This window comes from Mixophyes fleayi, chromosome 7, assembly GCF_038048845.1.
Source record: "Mixophyes fleayi isolate aMixFle1 chromosome 7, aMixFle1.hap1, whole genome shotgun sequence".
NCBI lineage: Eukaryota > Metazoa > Chordata > Amphibia > Anura > Limnodynastidae > Mixophyes > Mixophyes fleayi.
Window position 1 is genome coordinate 44,239,028 of NC_134408.1, and position 22,810 is coordinate 44,261,837.

The window sequence follows — 22,810 nt, forward strand, 5'->3', positions numbered from 1 at the left end:
GAGAGGCTCAGGAAGAAGCATCCCTGCTCTGCTCTGTATGACGTGTTGAGGTGCGTGACCTCTGAAATTGCCTGGGCCAGAGACTTGGACCAGGCTGGCTCCGCCATCTTAGCAGGTGCACTCGCAGGCTAGCGCAACTGCTGGTCCTCAGCCTCATATGCTGCGCACAGGACATCCACCCCAGACTGGGCGCAAGGCAATTTGTAAAAAAATTAGAAAGAAAAAAAAAAAAAAAGTGGACCGGTCTGGTTGCACAATTCAGGAGAATGTGGAGCTGCAAAAGACAAAAAGGTCAGAGGAAAACACAGAGCCCACAGAAAATGAGCACCCCCAATACCACTTCTTGTCTGCCGCCGAGAGGGCAGATGGGGAGAAGCTTCTGCTGGCTGCTCCCAAGATGGGTGCTGTGTCCCTTCTAGTGGCTTGCCAAACTGGGAAGTAATGAAGGGATATCAGAAGGTCGACCACATAACTTGATGTCTCCTTTGAGCAGTCCAGTGTTGGTGTCCGTCCCGTCCAGATGATGCTGGAAGCACAGGTATTCTAGTCGCTAGCTGCAACGGCAGTGACTAGGTCCCCCTCCAGAAGGTGACCCACACTGGAAGCGTGCTATTGGCAGAACGAGGTGCTGATTTTGGCATCTCTGCAGCTGCGGAATACGATTTCTAAAGTAAAATGAACCGAAATAAATACGGTAAAACATAATAAAAGTTCTGAGGCTGTCATAGAAAAAGCGCTCAGCTCCGCACTAAAAAAGACTCAGGTTCCAAAGCAGACAAAATTTTATAAAGGGTAAGGAGCTTGAGTTTTTGCCAGTAAATTTGAAGTGCCCAATTCTTATCGCCACATACTATACCCCATCAGCAGCATTTTTATAAGCTTAAGTGTAAATTATAAAGTGCTATGGAAATAGAAGAGTTAAGATTTTAAAAGTTCCAACCTGCTGTGAATAGAGACTATCATTACTTTAACAGATATACTGATCACACTTTCCATCAGGTCAAACTAATATTAAAAGCTCTCTAGTGTCGAAGTGTTTGAACCACACGAAGATGCTCTATAAGCTGCTCCACAGACTTTATATGACCCCAGATAGATTGCATAAAATGTGGCCAACCCAGACTAGGGCCTGTTGGCGTGAATGTGGAGAAATAGGGGACATATTCCACGTTTTCTGGAGTTGCCCCGTGCTCTCTGGGCAGAGGTATATACCTTGGTAGCTTAAGGTCATCTGAACTCCGATCCCTAATACTCCAGAAGTAGCACTTCTGCACCTTTTTCCTCCACAAGTTTTATCAGGGGATCGGTATGTCATTGGTCACATTTTTATAGCTACCCGCGCTGTGATTGCCCAGGCATGGAAATCAACTACGTTACCCTCCATAGCTAAAATAATCTCTAAGGTCCAGCTAAGCTGTGACATGGAAACCATGGGAGTTCCTTACACCTCTTCTGCCTCCTCTCCCCACATCAAATGGTTTGATTGGAATCGATATGTCTCCAAAACTTCAGCTTAATCAATCATTTTCAAGCCCCCTCACAATCCGTCATAGTAATATCTGGAAGTGGTTTCCCAGACTATGTATTCCACAATTTGTAATTTGTTAAGATGTTGGGATGTGTACACTTCTTGATGTTATTGATATGCATTGATTTGCACTGCCTCCCTTTCTCCTCCCCCTCTTCCCCTACCTTCCCCCTCACACCCTCTGTTCTTTAAAATGTGTATTTTTCTTTTTGTATGTACCCTGTAATTAAAAGCTTTAATAAAAACCATTATTGAAAAAAAAAAAAAAAAAGCTCTCTAGCACCCTTCTGAAACTTTACTTTATAAAACTCACAAACAAATTAATTTTCAAGCTTCATGTACAGAACACCATACAACATTGTTCTATTATGAAGAAATAGACACTTCAGATAGACACTATCTGAAGACATGCAGAAAATAAAATGCACAGACGACATGCTCCAAGACAAACCTTCCTCCTCTTCCACTTCTGTGTGAACTTCATTCATGGCAGCAATAGGCAGAAAGATAAGCAGAGTTAGGAAAAAGACAGACTAGTCACTATAAGGACAAGTGTTGTGGTCTCTGAAAACCAGAGAATATATTTGAACATTTTAGTTATCCATCTTTAAAAGGACTAATAAACCTAAATTGAATATAATTTTTTATTTAAATGTCCCCTTCCTCCTAATCCTTTGCCGGTGCAGGGCTTCACTCAGAAGCCCTGCTGGAGAAACCATTTCTCCACTCACAGATATCCCTATGTTCTGATTGCATTTGCAAAGTGGACTAACTCCCCTTTTTTTCAGTCTACAGACTAAAGAAGAGGGGGGGGGATCCCTACAATATAATATAATAAAAATAGCAAGTGCATAGTTAGTGAAGAAGGGCCGGAAGTAAAGTTGCTGCTAGAATCCATGAGTTTGCAAAAAGGGAAAAAGTCTCATGGCTTATATGCACAATAACTTTTCATGCTACCATCCACCCCACCTAGAGTTTTGCAAATATAACCCCTATCCTATCTTTAACAATTTTCTATATACTGTGGGACAGGGTTTATGTTTGCAAAACAGATCCCTATGGACTACTTTGCACATAAGACCCCTTAAAAAGGAAGATCACAAAAAACCCTTAAGTTTAAAACGTTATTTATTTGTTTGGGGTTTGTTTTTTTTCCCTTTGGTGGAGAAGAAAGTCATAAAGGCTGCAAATCTGTATGCAGAAGTTACAAGACACAAAGCCTGTACTCTCACCTTGGGCACTGTTTTGCTCAGCATTGGCATATGTACGTAGGAATTCTGCAAACGCACCATCCTGCTTTAAGAGATCCTGGTAAGACCCAACTTCAGTAATTTTCCCATCCACCATTACAATAATGGAGTCCATTTGTGGCAAATAACTCACTCCATGAGTTACAAGTATACGAGTCTATAAAAATAAAATAGTGAAACTACTGCTAGAATAATTGTTACACGTCAGCAAAATTCCTTTAACTACTTGTTCGCATACAGGACATGAATACAACTTGTGTGTGGCCTCCAAGTAACATCAGGCAGGTTTATTTTTCGGTCTCCCAAAATGACCTTTTGCTCTTCCAAAACGTGAACTTTTTATTTTGCATTGAGTGCAAGTTAGTGTCTCACTCAGCTAATATCAAAAACACATCTGTAACAATATCAGCCTGATAATGACTTGCACACGTATAAAAATATACTGTAACTCATTTCCAACCATCATCCTTCCTCTAACTAATTTCCCACCAATCGCACCCATAACCCTTTCCATATAATTAACTTCACCACCAATCTCATCGTCCCATTATTAATTTGCCAGCTCACCCCAATGTAATACAATCCTCGCCCTTCCTTCCTGTAATTTGTTCTCATCTCCCCTACCCTTATATGTAAGCAGTGGGTAGAAGAGAGGATGCCCCAGGTATCACACACTATGCTGCTCCTCAGTCCCAATGCTTGGGGAGGTGGCAGGCGTAACTTTTGATCCTTAATACCTCAGCAGTGGAGTGTGGTATGCAAACAGTTTGTAGAGCACGTTGAAGATCGGGAAGGCCTCCTGATCATTTTTCCCCAATTCTAGGACCGCATCTCCATTCATATACTAATTACAGTCTACGTGATTCCAATCCCTGCTGTATTTGTTACAATGTGTATGTCAGTGTGGTAAACATACACCATATGTACAGCGCACTTCAGGTAGTTCAGAGCTATATATACTGCACCATTTCAAGCCATGAACATCCAGACTGCATTAGAAGTTTTGGAAAATTGTGTTCACTGAAAACACTAAAAACGAACCAATGCAACAGGACCTAAGAGCTAAATACATTTTAATTTACTTATACTCACCTTATCTTTAAGTAGACCCTTTGGCCCAATGACTTTATCAAAGATGTGTTTCCCAACATGAGCATCCACAGCAGACAAAGGATCATCAAGCAAATAGATGTCAGCACTGCAATAAACAGCCCGGGCAAGGCTCACTCTCTGCTTCTGACCTCCAGATAAATTCACACCCTAGCCACACAAAAAAATGTTTTATTTAATTTTCTTTCATCATTTAGAAATTACAATAATATTAGCTGATAATTGTACCAGTAAAATTTATAGACAAAGTGCCTAACTATTTTAACTACATGAAAGGCATTCAGTCTTAATTATATGTAACTACTTAATCAAACACAAATAAACCACATTCAGTAAATTCAAAGTATTGCTTAATTGAAATGTACCATTGTTTCATGAAACAGCAATTTCCATGACCAGAAAATAGATATGTTCTAACCTTTTCTCCGATTTCTGTTCTATCTCCAGTTGGTAAGATCTCCAAATCTGGCAGCAGAGCACAGGCTTCCAGAACTCTCTTGTACAGCGGATCCTTGCGCTCTCTGCCAAACAGGACGTTGTCTTTAAGAGAGGCATTCTGGATCCAAGCTTGTTGAGGAACATATGCTATGCCACCCTAATAAAAGGGAAAACTTTATATGCACACGTCCACTCTATACAGTATATGAGATATAAAACTGCTCTCCAAGTTACAGGAACTTGTAATCTTGGCATAACATACACATCCTGGGTGAAAGGTTGCTTAAGAAAGTTGTAGGAAGCCAATCAAAGCCTCTTCAGGGCCTCTACATAAGACTATAATTATATTTCACTAAACATCAGGATAACAAACACCAAACAAAATTACGTAGGATTACAAGTTTATTAGGCTCTGACAAATTACAGGCACTTTAACATGTTATTATTTAAAGAAAATAAAAGTGTAAAAAGATATTTTTTTGGTATCAATGTGTACATCTAGTCGTTTAAAGTCATTCTGTATACTTCAAATAATAAAATTAACAATGGCACGTTTAGGTTTTAATATCAAGTACAACCATTGCTAAAAGGGAAAATACAAAAGCGATCAGTTTACCAATTTTGCCTCACAGTGTGAAAGGATACATCCAGACTCCTAATTTGTACATATCTTAGTCCTTATAAGACTCATTACAACAGTAAAACAATGCTTCATAAGAACCATCTTCAATAACATTCTTCCACATGTATTTACACCACAACCACTGTGTACTTGTATATGTAAAGTGAAACTGTAAATCTATGTACGCTGGCATACCTTCACCACTATGCAGCCCTCTCTCTTTTCCATTTCTCCCAATAGTGCCGATAGCAAGGAAGACTTTCCACAGCCCACTTGGCCAACCACTGCAACCAAGGAGCCATCTGGGATAGTAAGGTTTATCCTGAGGGAATGAGAAATCCACTTTTATGCCCCTATTATAAAATAACCATTTTCCCTAATTATAGTCCAGGAAGAATAAATTTGAGACCAAGATGATTTTATTATGTGTTTATTTCCTTCAATAAAATTATTTTCTAAACACTGTGTGCACAAAACATACTGTGCATGGTGAAGCAGTGTGCCACCTAAGATAGTCTGGTGCCACATATACTCTCCTATAGTATCCGTAGTGACCCAGTAGGGTCACCAGTAGGTGCACACAGCATGTGTGAACAAGTGTGCTGTAGCCCGCAGCAACCAAACATTTGCTTTACTTTCTAAACTGTGCTATAAATGTGAATCCTATTCTATGGAGTAACTAGTTACCATATTGCACTAGTTTATTAAATAAGTCTAATTATGTCACTTCCTGAGGCACTATAAAAAGAAGAACCCTAGCCATCTGGCTTCATTTCAACTAGATGACATGGGGAAGGAGACATTAAATCTTAACATATAAAAGTAGTTTAGGAATTATTTATTATCCTATAATCTTACAAGAGTCTGGATTATATTTCTGGTTTAGTACCTTCAACAAACACAAGCCCCCATAAGTAACTAGTTTAACATGCACAAGAATTTCCATAAATAAAGAAAACAAACTTACTCTTTCAATGAGGGAGGGTCACTCCTGGACCAGGAGAATGTTGCATTGCTCATGTCAATACATCCCTGAGCTAAAAAGAGCAAAATAATTACTTTATAGAAATAAGCATAGAGAAGTATAAATATAAACAAAAGCAAAAATCCCAATGTACGCTTATATACGTGAGCATTATCCCCTCTGTTCAGTCCCTGTGAACCAGAGCACTGAGTGACACCACCATCATTGATCCTTATGCTAAACATTTGATCCATGTACATAGGTGTTATCTGGGGTGAACACAGCATTCATTTCTTTATATTCAGACATCGTTAGAAAATTGGATGCCATGTCTTACACCCAGTAAACAGTGTGTTTATCATGAAGATAAATGATCCTTTTAGCTCAATTAGAAGGAGGGGGGGCATCTTTCTGTGCAAGTGCATAGAACTAAGATTACAGCTCAGAAACTATAACATGTTAAGCCCGTGTAATGATCTTTATGTCAATGTATAGTGCGGAGACGGTCGGACACACAGTGCCCCTTGGCCAAGAGAAAAAAAAATGAATTGTAAAAATAAATCTAAAAACACAGAGCCCTGTGCCCTCCTCCTGTGAAGTGCACTGGAAAACCAACTGTTCAGAAGCTGCAGGAGAAGGGGTTTGTATGGAGAGGGGCAGTGGAGAATTACCCACTGCTCATCACCCTACTGAAGAGGCAAAAAAAGAAACAAACAGGAAAAAAAAACAACAGTTCTGTAGCACAAATTATATGCACTTACTCCTTTTCTGAGGCTCTCTAATAATGCTGTCCGGTTCAAGTTCCTCATGTGATAAGAATACCCTGAGACGCTTCAACGAAACACTCGTCTATGAACAAATAAATTATATTACAAATAAATACTATGTACCTCAAAACTAATCAGCAGTAAAGAGTTATGGACAAAATTTAGAATGAAAATGGTTTCATCAGGTGCGAAAGTAACTTGATTATACAAGTCACTGTTAATCATACTGGGCCGTTCATAGTAAACAGAACCATCCACGTTCCACAACATGCGATTACTGTTTCCAATGCAGGAGCATACTTGACATTCTGATCATCTACAAGAACTCTACCTTCACAAGGATTAGGACAGGACAAGACAAGAGGATGTAATCTGAGCAACAAACCATTCTAATTCATGCATAACTATATACAATAGTTTATCTAGATTAGAGTTGGACTTTGGGTTTTTGCCCCTTGTTTAACATTTATAGCCTTGGCATTCTTCATAATCTGCTATAAAAGGTAAGCCAAATCTTCACATCTTTGCATAGACATTGTTTATCCCGCCCCTTCTTTCTTCTACCAGGATCCCCACAATCACAATTTCCTGTTTTTTATAGCGAGTGGAGTGAATCCAGGGAGTCTGGTAATAGCAGACTGGACATCTGGACACCTTGCCTGAAGTCTTTGTGTTCTGAGGATACTTCTATACCAAAGACAGGTGTGCAGAGGGTCATAGTAAGGTGTAAGGGTATCTTAGGTTTAAAATAAATGAATAGAAGTCCTGTCTTACCTGTACCATGCTGCTGATAACCATAGGTAACATGTTTAATGGGAATCGGAGGATATTAAATAATGCCAGGGAAACGAATGCCTTTTCTGCATCTAGAACATTGTTTTTGTCAATTAGAACATAGACAGCAAAAGTGGACAATGCAACCTGGTGGAAAGGAAATAAAATTAGAATAAAGAACAAGTATCTATTTCTAAATAAATTATTCACTTCATTGCTGCAATGTTTCACACTGAGAACCAGTGGGCAGCACATTCATGCTGCAATATCTTTCTAATCCCTGCAGTGCTTCACTATATATACACACAGACTGGAAAATAAAATGGTAATTCCCCATCAAAGGAAACTGAACATCAGCTTTGAAGGAGGAGGTTACCAGGTCACTCAATGTTGTGCATAGAGAATGTCTATTTTATTCATTTGTTGCATCACACACTACTCCAGAACAGGCTGCTGTACATGAATATAGAATTTACTGCCGGTTGTGTCCACATTTAGACACATTCTTGCCGTCCCCTCAGCTCTGTTCCGTTCTGTTCCGCCTGTCTTCACTCATCCCTCCAGTAAAGTAAACATGAACCCCATCCAAATGTATTTTCCACTTACAATGTTCTACTTATAAACACCTGTGAATGGAACAATACATATTTTATCCTAACGTGGGCATAATATATTTGCTTTGCCAAAAGTAGCAACTGTTATTTTGAGCTTAAGAAAGGAAAAGAAAAAAAAGAAAAAAGAAAAAAAAAAAAAAAAAAAAAAAAAAAGGAATAGAAAAAAGGACTGTTCATAACCACACTCCATATCTACCATAAAATAGAAAGGGTCTGTGTAAGGGGATTAGTTAGTGCGTTTTAAAAGTCAGAAAAGGGTCAACAAGCTACCAGGAATCACCATTGTAAATACAGGGTAATCAGGACAATAGAAGAGGTGTAACCCTTGGAAAACAAATCAGTAGAAAAATGACAGAATATAGCATATTTTACTTTGCACCAGTTGTCATTAAAACTTCCAATACACCTCTACAAAAAAATCAAAACCTATTCAAATAGAATAAAAATGGATATACATTATACTTACACATATACTAGTTGTATAGCACACACATTTATATTTATATATATATATATATATATATATATATATATATATATATATATATATATATATATATATATATATATATATATATATATATATCTCAGATAGCATTGAACTTACTATCATCACAAGCTCCTAAATATAATAACAAAAGCTAAGTGTAGCTTCTACAATTGTTACATTTTAGACTATCTTTGGCTGGCAGGTATGAGGATTTGATCTGTGATCCCTAGATCCGGTATCCAGAAAAAAAAAAAGATAAAAAAAAAAAGTAAATCAAAGCAGGCGTTCAGTGAGGCTATATACACACACACACACAGTTTAGTCACTGTGAGAAGCGCTGCTGCAAATAGCAAAAAGAACAGCAGGGGCAGTGTGACCTAAGACGGGTGATTCTTCAATATATTTGACTACATTTGATGCAGTGGTTCAAATAACAAAATCTCCTTATATGGCAAACACCAAGCATTGTAGATATAACTATGAGACATTGTTACTGATAGCTTTACATGCAACCAGTTATCTTCCAACCCTCATTAACCTTCACTTTAAAAGGTTTGTCACAAAAGTGAAAACATGACTCAAATAAGATTCCAAATTGTGTAACCAGTTTACAGACAAATTATTCACTCTGAACAGAACAGTGTCCTACTGCCCAGCTCCTGGAGAGTTATTAAATTCAATGTAACTTACCAAGAAAGGTGCACAGACCCAGGTGAATGTCCCTACAGCGGACAGGTAAGCAGATTTCTTCAGTACTTTGAGCTCCTCCTGTCTGATTCCCAGCACTTTCTCCTTAAAGGCTAGTTCCCAGGCATACAGCTTCAACACTTTGATGCCGTTTAATATCTCATTCATTAGCTTAATCCTATTGTCTTTGCACTTCATCTGGACCACCTGGAGAAAAGTTTATTAACATGTCAGAAATTTATTTTCATTCTAATATACAGTATATATATATATTGTATATTATAACAACAAGGTTGCAGAATAAAAGCAATTGTAAAACATGGTTTTCCTGGAATAATAAAATATATATTTTTTTTATTCCAGGAAAACCACGTTTTAGCAGTTGCTTTTATTATGCAACCTTGTAGAGTCTTCTAGTGAGCACTAGAGGGAGGTAAAGATGATTATGTAACAAAAAAAACCCAAACGGATCTATATAAAAAAAAATAAATAAAAAAAAAATCAATCATGAACTGCTTTCGAGCTAAAGTAAATTATTGTAATACTTACATCACAATTTAACAGACATTACCTTTGTTTCCTCTACCAGCTAGTAGAATTAAAAGCTCTTCAGGCAAGGCAGATCTTATGGGTAATGTTAAGAATCTACTTATTAAAAGGGCCATCGACCCTCAAAAAGTACCTCCCCAATCAACTAGACAGCTGACGCTCCTCCCACATCTACAGAATAGTGCCCTGATGGGATCTGATATCACTGGCCCCGCCCTTATCTATGAATCAACATTACTGCAAAGCACGTCTCCGACATATCAGACTGTCTGCTTGTTTAGTGAAAGCAGCACTTCCCACTTAACATGGTGACTTGCTGCAGAGGAGTGGAAGAGAGCATGGTGGACATATTTAGTCAAGTATAACAGGGCTGTTTTTCCCCCTGGACACGCTGGGCAGATGCCTAGGGGCCCCACGAGCATAGGGGCCCCATAGGCAGGGTCCAATAGAAAAAAAATGTATTCACCCATGTATCGAGGCACAGCTGTACAGCATGTTTTTTTAAATGGTTAAAGACTGATTTTTGTTGCAGGTACCAATAAATATAAACGTTTTTATTGATAATTTACATTTTTATTCCTGTGAGTGGTTGTGTAGGTAGGGGCCCCAAGTGCACTGCTTTGCCCAGGGATCCATAATGTTGTTAAGATAGCCCTGAGTATAAACCCTCCAGTTAATTCATGTACATCTTTCAGCAGATAAGTACACGTCATTTGATACGTATTCAGTTAATGGCTTTACTTGACTATTAGTAACAACCATCACTAACCTGATACTTCTTTGTCTTCATTGCAATCACTGCATTCACGGGAACCAGAAGTATCATGACAGCAACCCCTGCTAAAACAGAGGGACCAAGGTTCTAAAACAAGAGGATTATAAAGTGGATTTAACAAGACTCTAGACAATCTATTCTTGTTTTAGAGCTAGACACAGTAGTAACAAACATTAGTAAGCAGTTCTGCCTGACCAGGTAGGTCTTCACAACTGCTGTCTAACACTTTAAAGTTTGCAAGGTCTATGTGCAGCCTCTGAAAACTGGAGGCTAGTATTAAGGTTTAGTTTATCAATTTATTACCAATATGATCATGAAAAGCTAGTACATCTCCTAAGTTCTATTGTAACTTTTTTTTTTTTTTATGTAAACCTTGTTTAAAACCAAAATGGAAACCACATCTATGAAATCAGCAGAGGTTGGACCACCAGCAGCTCTCCAAATGTTGTGGAACTGCAAATCTCAGCATGTCCTGAAGCTTCTGCAACTAGTGAACCTTGTAGAAACCTGAATTTCCATTAAAATACCAAAACCAGGCAACTGTTTATTCATTTTTTTTCTCCTGATCAGCTATCCATAGTAGCACATAGCTTACACAAGTCATTATATATATATATATATATATATATATATATATATATATACATACATATATACATACATACACACATACACATGCATACATACATACACAAACACATACACACGTTCACTGGCTTTGTTTTGAGGATAACCTATGTTAAATCAGGTTGTTAGGGAGTCAACAGTATTACAAATAAATATTATTCAGTGTGGAGGACATATGACTTTGATAAACAGAAAACAATGTGGCTCCTACTCCGTCAGGTTTTAAGATACCACACAATACAGAAAATATTTAGAAAACCAATGGCAAAAATGTGTTCTTAACTTTTGAAATAAAAGATAATAACGATTTTAAAAGTTTTATGTCTCTGGTATCCGGGACATGGTTTAATGGGATTTTTTTTTACTTAAAATGCCCTCTCTCTGACTCCAATAGTGGACACTGGAACACTAGGCTATAGAGTGCAGTGACAGGAGCTTGGGCACTTTAAATTTACTGGCAAAATGCTCAAGCCAGCCCCCCCCCCCCCCCCCGCTAAACCCTATTGGCTGCCTGTGACCTCATAATTTTCCTATCAAATCCCTAGGGGACAGAATTGGGTGTACAGAACAAAACAGAGGAAAGAACATCATCCTAACAGTGAAAAACAAAGAAAAAATGACGCAAAGGAAGGGATGTACAGCGGTCCTTAAAAGAGGGCATGCTCAGAAGTTGTGGTGTTCAGCACCTTACGTCCGAAACGGGTATTTCTGGACGCAAAAGTATCGAACCTGTAGAACCTCAAGAAGGTGTATGCCGAAGACCAGATGGCTGTCTGGCACAGTTGCTCAGCCAAGGCACAGTGCCACCCAAAAAGCACCCACCAATCTAGTATAATGTGCCCTCACATTTTCAGGAACAGACTGCCCTGTCCCAACATAAGCCTGGCGAATTACTGAAGTAATCTTCCTAGCAACTGTCTGCTTAAACACGGGCCAACCTCTATTGTGGACATCAAAAATGACCAACAGGTCATCAGTCCTGTGCAATTCCTGGGTCTTAGGACATAGGTCCTTAATGCCCAGACAACATCCAGAAGCCCTCTTCCTTTGTGGACTTATGCTGGTGAAAGACCTGATTTAGGACCTGGGCTGAAAGGAAGGTTTAGTCCTTAGTACATCCCTGTCCTCATGGAAAATGAGTAATGGATATCTACAAGACAGAGTTCCAGCTCCTACCCAACAGAAAGCTAGTCTTCCAGGTAAGGAATTTTAACTCCATCAAATCAATTGGTTGGAAAGGAAGATGTGCTGTTGGAGGTGCTCTGCATTTCAGATAGAAGTCAGTTTTCTGTAAAGAAAACCAAGAGAGCTGAGACCTGAATCTTCAAAGATCTGAGTTTTAAACCCTCCTTCCAAACCCTCCTGCAGGAACATCAGTAAAAAGGCCAACCAAAAAGAAAGTAGAAAAACCCTTCAATTCATACCAGAAGATTTAAACCCTCCAACAACTGTGATAATTCCAGGCCGAAGCGGACTTCTGAGCCTTGACCATAGTCTAGACAACACGTCAGAAAAATCTTTAGCTTTAAGAATCATGGCTTCAAAAGAGACGCCGTTAAAACCAGCCAAGGCAAGCCTGGGTGCAGGAAGGGCCCTGACTTAACAGATCTGTGTTTAAAGGCAGGCACCACGCTGGGCCCTGCGCCATGCTTAGAATGCCTGTGTACAAAAGACCTTCTGGGCTAGTCTGGTGTTACCAAAACCACCCAAATTAGTCTTTTTTTTTTTATCACCAGTAGAAGTATCGCTAACAGAGGACCAGGTAAAGTAGATGGAAATTCCAAGGAACCAATATGGCAAGTACTAAAAATACCTGTAGACCTCTTTTCCTGGAGCAACGGATATGCCATTATATATCGACATCTGGTTGCCCCCATGCCCGGATGACTGGACTATTCCTCTAGGTGCAAGGTCTGTCAGCTAAGATATGTTTGCCCCAGTTTTCTTCTCATGGGATAAAAATCCCTGCAATGGCTGAAATATTTTCCTCTGTCCATGACATAATCCTAATGGCTTCTCTCACGATCAGGGCTTTCTTTGCACCCTTTAGATGAATTAGGTAAGTCAACGCCGTGGCATTGTCCGATTAAATCTTGATGGCCCTTCTTCACAAAAGCTGCCGCTCTGTGGCAAGAGTCCTGGAGTCCAAACCGGTGCTGAAGCGAGATGGTCCTTATCCTCAAAGGCTGGCATTCGTTGTCACCAGTGTCCAGTTCCAAATGGCAAATGGGTGACCCCTGTTGAGATTGTTGCTCCTCAGCCACCAGCAGTGAGACGGAGGCACCTCTGGAGACACAGTATAGCCTGTGCACCTCTACAACTCCATACGGGCATATCAAGGTACAGCTGAGGGATGCCGATTTCAAAAAAGAAAAGAACATATAATAAAAAACATAATTTAAATGCAGAGCCTTCCATAGACATACATAGAAAATAAACTAGCACCTCTGGGCACTTAAAAAAAGTGAGGCCCCAACCAGTCAAAGGGGGTATAGAGCGGGAGAAGTTTTATTTTTTGCTGGTCCATTTAAAGTGCCCAAGCTCCTATCATCGCATTTTATACCTCAGTGTTCCAGTGTCTCCATGGGTGAATTAGAAAATTGCAATCAATTTAATAAGTATTAAGTATACAATAAAAATTCTTCTTGACCTTTTTTTTAATTTAACAAAGTGGTGAATGAGGGTTTGGAGGAGTAGTTATTTTATTAAAAGAATGTTTATTTGACAAGTAGGAGAGAAGACACATGCTGCCTTTTGTTCTAATTATCAGCTGCATCTGTGGTCCAAGTGGAGGAACTCGTCAATCATTAAAATAATCTTTACCATTTGTTTCATGTCATTGTATGTACATTGTTTATTTCATGCTCCCCTCAGTGTATAGCACTGCATGGTGTGTCAGCAGTTTATAAGTAAAGTCTAATCATTTTCAATTCTCTGCTATCCAGCTGCTTGTGTTTTTTATGCAAGTGATTGACATTTACTTCTTCTCAGACAGAAGCTGCAAATTCATTCATTTAAACTAGGACATGAACATAGCAGTAATCACAAAACAGTAAGCATGCACTGCATACTTTTCATTCATCTGACACGCATAGCTCACTATTCACAAGGTGACGTTTGGCGGGAATTTCAATATTACACTTTAGGAAAAACACACTTGGCACAATGCAATGAGTTTCCTTGCAGTGGTAGCAAGCAGTACAATAAAATCACCCAGCGTTAAAAAACAATTTGACACGTGCTACATCTGTAGGCGTTTTATGACTCTGGGATGTGATTATATAGATAGATATATATATATATATATATATATATATATATATATATATACACACACACACACACACACACACACACACACACACACTATAGTACAATCTTTTCTGTCAAACCGATGCATCCACATATTTTCAAAAAAATATTCAAGAAAACAAAATGAATAAGGTTACATCCGCTACCCCAGCAATAGCAATTTGATAGAGACTGTACATAAGTACATACAAAGTAACTTTCTTCTTTGGTGATTTTTCCACTTTTATGGATGGAAGACCTCCAACTGAGCTAAGCACAGAGACCTACATGCACATGCCTGGACAGAAGACGGACGATGAAACATTGATGGAATAAGGGAATGGTATATTTAGGTCTAAGTTTGTGAAAGAGTAACATAGGCTCAGGCTCATGGTGAAGTTATTGTCATAATCCCATTAAGGTTCTGCTGGCAGTTTCAAATGTCCTTTATTTTCTATGAGTCTGATCTTCTACTGGGGATGGCTGTGTGTGTGTGTGTATATTGGAGTGCACATGCCTACCAGCATAAACAGCAAAAGTGGCCTAACACAATAAAGAGTGTAAATCTAAGCCTGGCTATATTCATGACACATTCTAAAAAAAAAAAAAAAAACCATGTGCAGAGATTGTCCAGTGAGCTTGGGATCAGTTATTCCTAGGGTTAGGCTCAGCTAGAACATCTGACAAAGAAGCATAAACACTTTTACATAGGAGTCCCAACAATGACATTACACCGTTCCCCTGCAGTTTATGTACTCAAGCCTTAATTCACAACTGTGGTGTAAATGAACAATGGAGAAACACTAAAGGTTAAGGCTTACCCGCCACAATAAATACAGAGCCAATATAACTTGAAGTGGTGCCGACCAAATCATGTTTATATAGGTTGCCAAGTCCATGAATCTCTGAGCATCGACAGACATCAGGTTAACAATTTCGCCAATGGTGGAGGCCCGACGAGCAGCGTTACTGATCACCAAAGACTAAAACAGAGGAAAAAGATTCAATAAAGTCACAGAAAAATATTACACTGGTGCACAGACTTTAAATGTTTGGCAAGAGATTTCTATAGAGATTTTCAGGGTGCTTTAAGAAGTCAAATCTTGCTTTGCTTTAGTATGACAAAGTTACCACTAAAATGTAAAAAGCATGCAGGCATATAGCCAAATTTCATCAACAACTGGTATAACAGGAAAGAACTTTGCTTACCTTACACAAACCTTGGTCCAAGACCATCTCTAACACATACTATTGTCTCTCCTTCCAGCATTAAGAAAAAATGTGGTACAGCCCTTACAACTCACCATATTTAGACCTATATCGTTTCCTAGATGTCAAACATCTAAATGTGTCCAATTCATGATCTAGGGCCGAGTATATAACGCCAGATTTCAAGGGTCTACAATGGTACTCTTAATATTCAAATATTTAACAGAGCAGCAAATTTAAATAGCTTAACCGACAGACCGTTATAAAAAAAAAAAAAAAAATGTGTGTGCACAAGTTTTGAGAAGCTACAATAGCACAAGAAAAAAAAAAACTAGAAAAAGGAAAAAAAAAACAAAAAAAAACACTCACTAATCATTATGATCGTTGTTTCATACCTTTTGATAGACAAGACCAATGATGGCAGTTTTCAGTCTCATGCCAGTAACAAAGCAGATATGAAAATACTTGTGCAATATGAGTGTTTGCAGACACGCACAGAGGAAGAGCAGAGCCGTGTACAGATATCCCTGCCAGTTTGGAGCATCCTTATCTCCTACAAACTTAATGAGCAACCTGAAATAAAGGTAAAAACACAAAAACATCACACCAGAAATAATATTTGCAAGAAAACAAGGCAGAGCTACAAAAATGAACATAAGGTAAATGGATACATAATTGTACATGACATCCCTAGGCAATTTCCATAATTACAGCACAAGTTATACAAGTCATGTTTCTGATGTATTTAGTATAGCTTATACGAGATTGCAAGAAGAGGATCTTTTTGTACTTCCCGTTAAATCCATATGTGGGACACAGCTACCATGGGATTGTGGCGATGGTGCAGGAGCTGGGCACTAAATAGATAACTACTGAAGAAATGAAATTCCTCCTCTCTCCCAACCCAATTATCCTCCGTTTATGTGCAAAGCCCCTAAAAAGGTAACAAAAGAAACTAAACACAGTACAAACACACAGAACTGAACACTGAGCATAAAGGGTGGGAAACCAGTGCCCCCCAGATGGATTCTGAGAAATGGATTTAACGGCAAGTACAAAAATCCACAATTTTTGGATGTATTATCTGGGGAACAATGCTACTTTGGGGACGATCCAAAGCTGCCCTTAGGGGAGAGTATGCTCAGACACAGATAAACACAAAACTCATCGTCCAAAGCTAGCATTCATGGACGCAAAAACCTGGTAAACGTGCGGACAGAGGACCAGGTGGCTGCCGGCACAGCTGCTAAGCTCCCTCCCCAGATGTACTCTATGATCTAGTGGCGTGAGCAGAAAAAAATTCTGGAACCAGCTGATCAAGACAAGAGTGTTCATAGTGAACAGTGAACTTGGTATCTAAGCAGGCTATAGTCTGCTTTGAAACTGGCCGATCTGTGCATAATAAAGAACCAGATGGGAGTCTGTACTTCAAACCCCTGTATTACTGTCTAGGTAAATCCTAAGTGTTCTGATCACATCCAATAGAGCCAGCTGTTCCTGGTTACCTGATGAAGCAGACACCCTTCAAGAGGGAATGACTAAGGAATGACTAGGCTGAAACACAGGACTGCTCTGTCATCAGGAAAAAACAAGATGGGGGACCTGCAAGACATGGCCTTTAATTCGGAAACCAGTCTAGCCGTAGAATTAGTTAGAAGAAATTTTATTCCCCCACAAGTCTAATACTTCAAGTCAATTGTCTACAAAAGTTCAAATGGAGGAAGCTGAAGAGCCGAAATAACAAATTTAAGATCCCATGGAGCCATGGGAGGGACCAAAGGGAGGCTGGATGTGTAAAATACACTGTAAGAATATCCTTCGGAATAAGGGCCAACTTCTTCTGAAACAACTCTGACAAGGCAGAGACCTGAACCTTAAGAGAATTAAGCTTAAGTCTGCCATCCAGGAGAAGGGGAAGACACAAAATCCTAAGGGAAGAGGTGTGGAATTATTTGTGTTCACAGCAAACCACATAAGTCTTCCACATCCTATGATAGTTGTGTGTGGGCACTGGCTTTCAATATAGTCTGAATAACTCTCTCAGACAAACCAGACAGCCATGCTGTTAAAGCCAGACGCCGCAGATATGGATGTGTTGATCGGGAGGAGAGGGCTCTTTTCTCTAATAGTTTGGGATAGATTATTTTGTCAAGCTCAGGTACACAAGGAACTGAACCTTCGAACCGGAAGGGCTTCCGAAGATTTCTTGGAATCAATGTCCATGTCACAGGACTGCAGCCAAAGTGCTCACCTGGAAACTACAACAGAGATCCTAGAGTTAGTCGAGGCTGCTTCACCCAGGTATTCAGAAGTGTATCTGAGATGTTCCGCTAACAGAAGCAATTGACAAGTCAGTCAGACTGCAGTCCCTCCAAAGGCTGATCAAATCATTTTTCCGTGGCCTTGGAAATCCATGCCGACACTAAAGGCGGCGTGGGTTTTCAAAGCCACATTAAAGTGCCTTCATGTCCTGTCCATTCCATCCTTGAGCATGTGCCTCCACAATGGGAAGAGTGGCAGAATTAAGGAGACGACACCCAAGAGTATTCACCCGAATCCGAACTCTCGCCTAGGTGAAAGGCTCTCGGTTTCACCGTCTCTGGGCCTTAGGGGCCTCAAGGAGCATCTGTAAGGAAGAAGACACTCTTGACTACCCCAAAATAGACTTTTCAGAGCATTTTGGCCTGTGCTAGTTCATCCTGACTATAGATACTGTCTCCAGCAGGAGTGTCTGATCCAGACGCAGCTGTAATAAGAGGCAAGGAAGGATTCACACTCACCTCTCTTGGAGGTGCAGCAAGTTTAGTCAACAAAATGGACTGAGCCAGGGATTTCACCAGGATTAATCGACTTCTGGTTCTACGCGTCACAGGCTGCACACCGGGTATGTTAGTGCTCAGCTCCTGCACCCACACAACAAACCCAAGATAGCAGTGTCCCCAGATAGTATGTAGATGAAATATGGAGAAGGGAAGAGAAAAAACCCCACAACTTACACAAGCTGATTGACAAACTCTGCTGTGTGTGTGTGTGTGTGTGTGTGTGTGTGTGTGTGTGTGGTAAGGTTTACCAGATCCCCTTACTACACCAGCCTTACCAATTCAATTTTCTGCAGTGTCATTTGTAGGCTGTTCAAGAGCAAGGCATTATAAATTTGTAACATGTATTATATATTAAAATATGAAAATGTTGGTGAAACTGAAGGTAGGAAACCCTGTGTGTGCACTTCAGGTGAGACAGAGATGCAGACCTATGTATAATAGATTAATCTTTGCCTTGGCTGATGAAAATTCAATGAAGTTTAGAAAAACACTGATCTTTTAGGCTTGTGCAGTAATGTGTTGTAAATATATAAACCAGTTACAATTGTTTTCATTTTCTAAGCTGCACTAGGAAAATGACAGAATATGATAGGTTGTTGAGAGTTAAGTAAAGGTGTTAAAGCAAGTAAAGTTATGTAACTAATGCAGAGATCAAATTTCCCTTTAGCTGTATACAATCTGCATACCGTCATATTTTAATTGTGAGTATACAATATATATGTGTGTGTTCTCTGCCTCCACCCTATAACTCACGGCTCATCACTTCCCAGCCTGTATGTTAACACAATAGAGAAAGCAACTATTTACTTTAAACATATCTGAAGGTAAACAATCTTGCCTCTTACTTTAATATTTCTGGTCCAGAAAACATCAAGATATCATGAAGGAATTTGAAGAAGCTGCTCATGAAAAAGTAAGGGCCAAAGGTTTTGTATAAAGCTTTGAATAATGACGGTTCCAAGTCTTTTGAGGGTGTCTTTACAATCAGGGCCTCAGCCTCCTCTCCGGTGTCATCTTCCGTCTCCTGTTTGGCCGGCTTTTTAGGAGAATACACCATCTTCAAGGGCTGTCTGTAATGAAAAAAAAAAAAAATCTATATGTTAACACAAAATATTGATCGTCACTATGAAGTGACAACTAGATCTATATTATGTCAGATGATGGTTGACCAACTGATTGTCAATGAGCTCTCTATGAAGTTTTCTTAAGAACCTCTATTGATTATACCTATTGCTCTATTAATGTTTAGCAATATCTATACTGAAATCATGTTTAGAAATATCTCAAGTGAAAATCTTTGACAGGATTATGATAGATACATTTATGACTGATAACGCATGCACATTACCGTAATTTTGTAATGTTGCTTTGAAAATAAAATTAAAAATGGAAAATGTTTGAAATATCCACACACTATATAACAAAGTAATTATAAAACATTCTTGGGAAGAACACACTCCCTACACTAGAGGAAATTATATACCCCAAAAAGTCCTAGAGATTTTCACTAAAACAGTAAGTCCCAGCTCAAACGTTAGTGTTTGAAGCTCTTTAGTTCACACTCCAAATTTGTGTGTGGTCAATAACTAAAAACAGGAAACAAATGCAAGAAATGTGGGCACCACATTGATGGATACACTATGGAACTCCATCTGACTAATATAAAGATCTCTGCACAGACCCCAGGAGCAAATACCCACCACACTTCCTAAATCTCACTCTGCACATATCCTAGGGGCACTCTAACATTGGGTCTGCAATGTGGAATTCTGTGAATTAACAGATTAAATGATGTATATGGTAATCAGGTGGACTGGTGAATGAATGTACATGTGATGTTAATATATTGCTTACACTAATTTTGATTTCAAAACAACTTACCATAGCAAGACCACACATTACTTTTACATTCATATACCATTAAATGATCAGGTCAGTATGGTTATGATACTGATTAAATTAACATGTTCTATTATAGAAACAAGAAGGATAAATGCAATATCACTGAGGCATATAATTTAATAAATAGGGAAAGTGGTCTATAAAATATTTCCAAAGGAAAGCCAAGCCCAGTAAACTAAGAGAGATGTCCACCTAAAGTCTTCTGCGTCAAATCTTTGTCTCATGCAGGATGTTATACATCCACATCAGGTGTTAAAAATTTCTTTAAATCGCAAAACTGAGGAGTTACAGGGAAGGGACATAAAACGGGACTCTTATACTTCTGTTCAAACCTTTTCTCTGAATCCATGGTGGACACTGGAGACACTGGAGTATAGAGTGTGATGACAGGAGATTAAATGACTATAAGCTTAATCAGCAAAAGCTCAAGCTCCTCCCCGCTATACCCCTACTAGCTGCTCTGTAATTCAGTTTTTACAAACAAAGGAGTAAAGATCACGAGGCAGAGGAGCAGAAAACAATTATTTTCAAACTATAATGAACATTTTTTTTAACTATGATAATAGGAAAACCAACAAAGAAACCAAGGGCTAGATTTACTAAACTGCGAGAATGAAAAGTGGAGATGTTGCCTATAGCAACCAATGAGATTCTAGTTGTCATTTTGTAGAATGAACTAAATAAATGACAGCTAGAAACTAATCGATTGCTACAGGCAACATCTACACTTTTGCAAACCCGCAGTATAGTAAATATACCCCCAAGTGTGTAGAGGGAGGGTGTTCAATGTCCACCATGGATTCAAAGAAAAGGATTTCCCACAACTAAAAAAATCCCTTTTTCTCATTCATTTTATGAGAGACACTGGAAACACAGGGGACGCACCAAAGCTGTCCCTAGGGGAAGGTACGCACAGATGTGGTGCGTAGCACTTTGCACCGAAAATCAGCATCCTAAGATGCAAAAAGTGTAAAAGTGCAGAATTTTGTATATGTGTGCATTGAAGACAAGGTAGCTACACAGTAGAAATCATGTGCCGCTCTGCCCAAGAGGCACCCACAGACCTATCAGAATTTGCTGTCACATTCTCAACGACTAGCTGACCCGTCCGGCGTAAGCCTGGAGGATTACAAGGAAGTATTAGTCCACCAGGCAATTGTCCATTTAGAAACTGGACAGTTTATCTTTTGTACGTCATAGTGAACCAGGAGGTCGTCTGTTCTTGGTCTTGTTGACATAAGTCTTGACCACATCCAAAGAATGAAGAGAGCAATTCTCATCCAGCGATCTACCCTGATGCAAGGCCGGAACCACAATGTCTTGGCTCAAGTGGAAATTGTAAACAAACTTGGGTTGGAAAAAAAGCTTAGCTCGAAGAACAGCCCTGTTTCCTCATGGAAAATGAGGAAGAGATACTTACAGCACAGAGACCCCCACCTCCAAAACTCGTCAAGCTGCAGAGATAGCAAAGAGAAAGGTAATCTTCCAGGTCAAGAAATTAAGATCTCCCTAATCCAGTGGCTCAAAGGGAAGATGCTACAAAGGCTGTAAACACTGGATCCGTCCAGTGAGGGAACCTCCATGGAGGAACCTCTGCCTTGGCGAGTGTCACGGGCACTAGGAGTCTTGCCCAGAAATTCACCAGATGACTGGGCTTACCAGAGTGGTGAAGTTAACACAACGGTCCTCTGGTAGCAGGGTGAGTAGTGGAACATATATCACAGCAGATGGAGAGAGAATGCCAATAAAGAATAGGAAAGTCAGTGACTTGCAGCAATCTTGATCAATGAGTCAGCGACTAGCTGATATAGTGGAAAGGCAGATTTGAACACGGAGATCAGGATGGATGTGAGCAGATGCAGGGAGGTAGCAGGGAAGTCAGTGGTCTGCGTACAGCAAGTTTTACCACTGCTTAATAGGTGAGGATGTGTACAGGTGTCGATGAGTGGAGGCATACAAAGGATAATAGGATGCAGACACTGAGAGCACAGAGGAACTTGATCCCAATAGATATGCAGCGTATCCAGCAAAGTCTATAAAGGTATGTGTGGCGCTGCTTGGTAAAGACTTGCTCAGCACAGATATGCAGGCCAATAAAGGATAGTCAATCACAATTATGCATATAACGACTGAGTAGTACGGTTAATTCCAAACAGGTATGCAGCGTAACAATAACAGTCTATAGCGAGTATGGATACCGCTGCTGAGAGTGGAACTTGTCCTAGCGGATATGCAGAGTAAACGTAGAAAGTCAATAACAGATAGGCATACTGCTATTCAGTAGAACAGTCTGTCCACAGGGAGATGCAGGGACTGCAGAGACGCTGGACGGCAGAGACGAGTGTAGGAACCACAGGTGAGTAGATCTGGTAATCAGAGTCCAGCTGAGGA

General features: G+C 39.6%; 1 protein-coding gene across 2 annotated transcripts in view; it reads right to left on the minus strand.

Moving 5' to 3' along the window:
- LOC142097695 (multidrug resistance-associated protein 1-like) overlaps positions 1 to 22,810 on the minus strand; it is an 86,847-nt gene that overhangs the window by 26,605 nt on the left and 37,432 nt on the right. The window contains exons 8-20 of one of the 2 annotated variants that reach the window (XM_075179755.1): positions 19,363 to 19,587; positions 16,091 to 16,268; positions 15,308 to 15,469; positions 10,563 to 10,655; positions 9,248 to 9,451; positions 7,454 to 7,600; positions 6,674 to 6,761; positions 5,916 to 5,985; positions 5,144 to 5,270; positions 4,307 to 4,483; positions 3,871 to 4,038; positions 2,761 to 2,935; positions 1,980 to 2,006 (exon numbers count right to left, since the gene is read on the minus strand). In XM_075179755.1, the coding sequence (XP_075035856.1) occupies positions 1,980 to 2,006; positions 2,761 to 2,935; positions 3,871 to 4,038; positions 4,307 to 4,483; positions 5,144 to 5,270; positions 5,916 to 5,985; positions 6,674 to 6,761; positions 7,454 to 7,600; positions 9,248 to 9,451; positions 10,563 to 10,655; positions 15,308 to 15,469; positions 16,091 to 16,268; positions 19,363 to 19,587 (1,841 nt within the window). The remainder of the gene's footprint in view (positions 1 to 1,979; positions 2,007 to 2,760; positions 2,936 to 3,870; positions 4,039 to 4,306; positions 4,484 to 5,143; positions 5,271 to 5,915; positions 5,986 to 6,673; positions 6,762 to 7,453; positions 7,601 to 9,247; positions 9,452 to 10,562; positions 10,656 to 15,307; positions 15,470 to 16,090; positions 16,269 to 19,362; positions 19,588 to 22,810) is intronic. The other variant, XM_075179756.1, reaches the window with a different exon arrangement.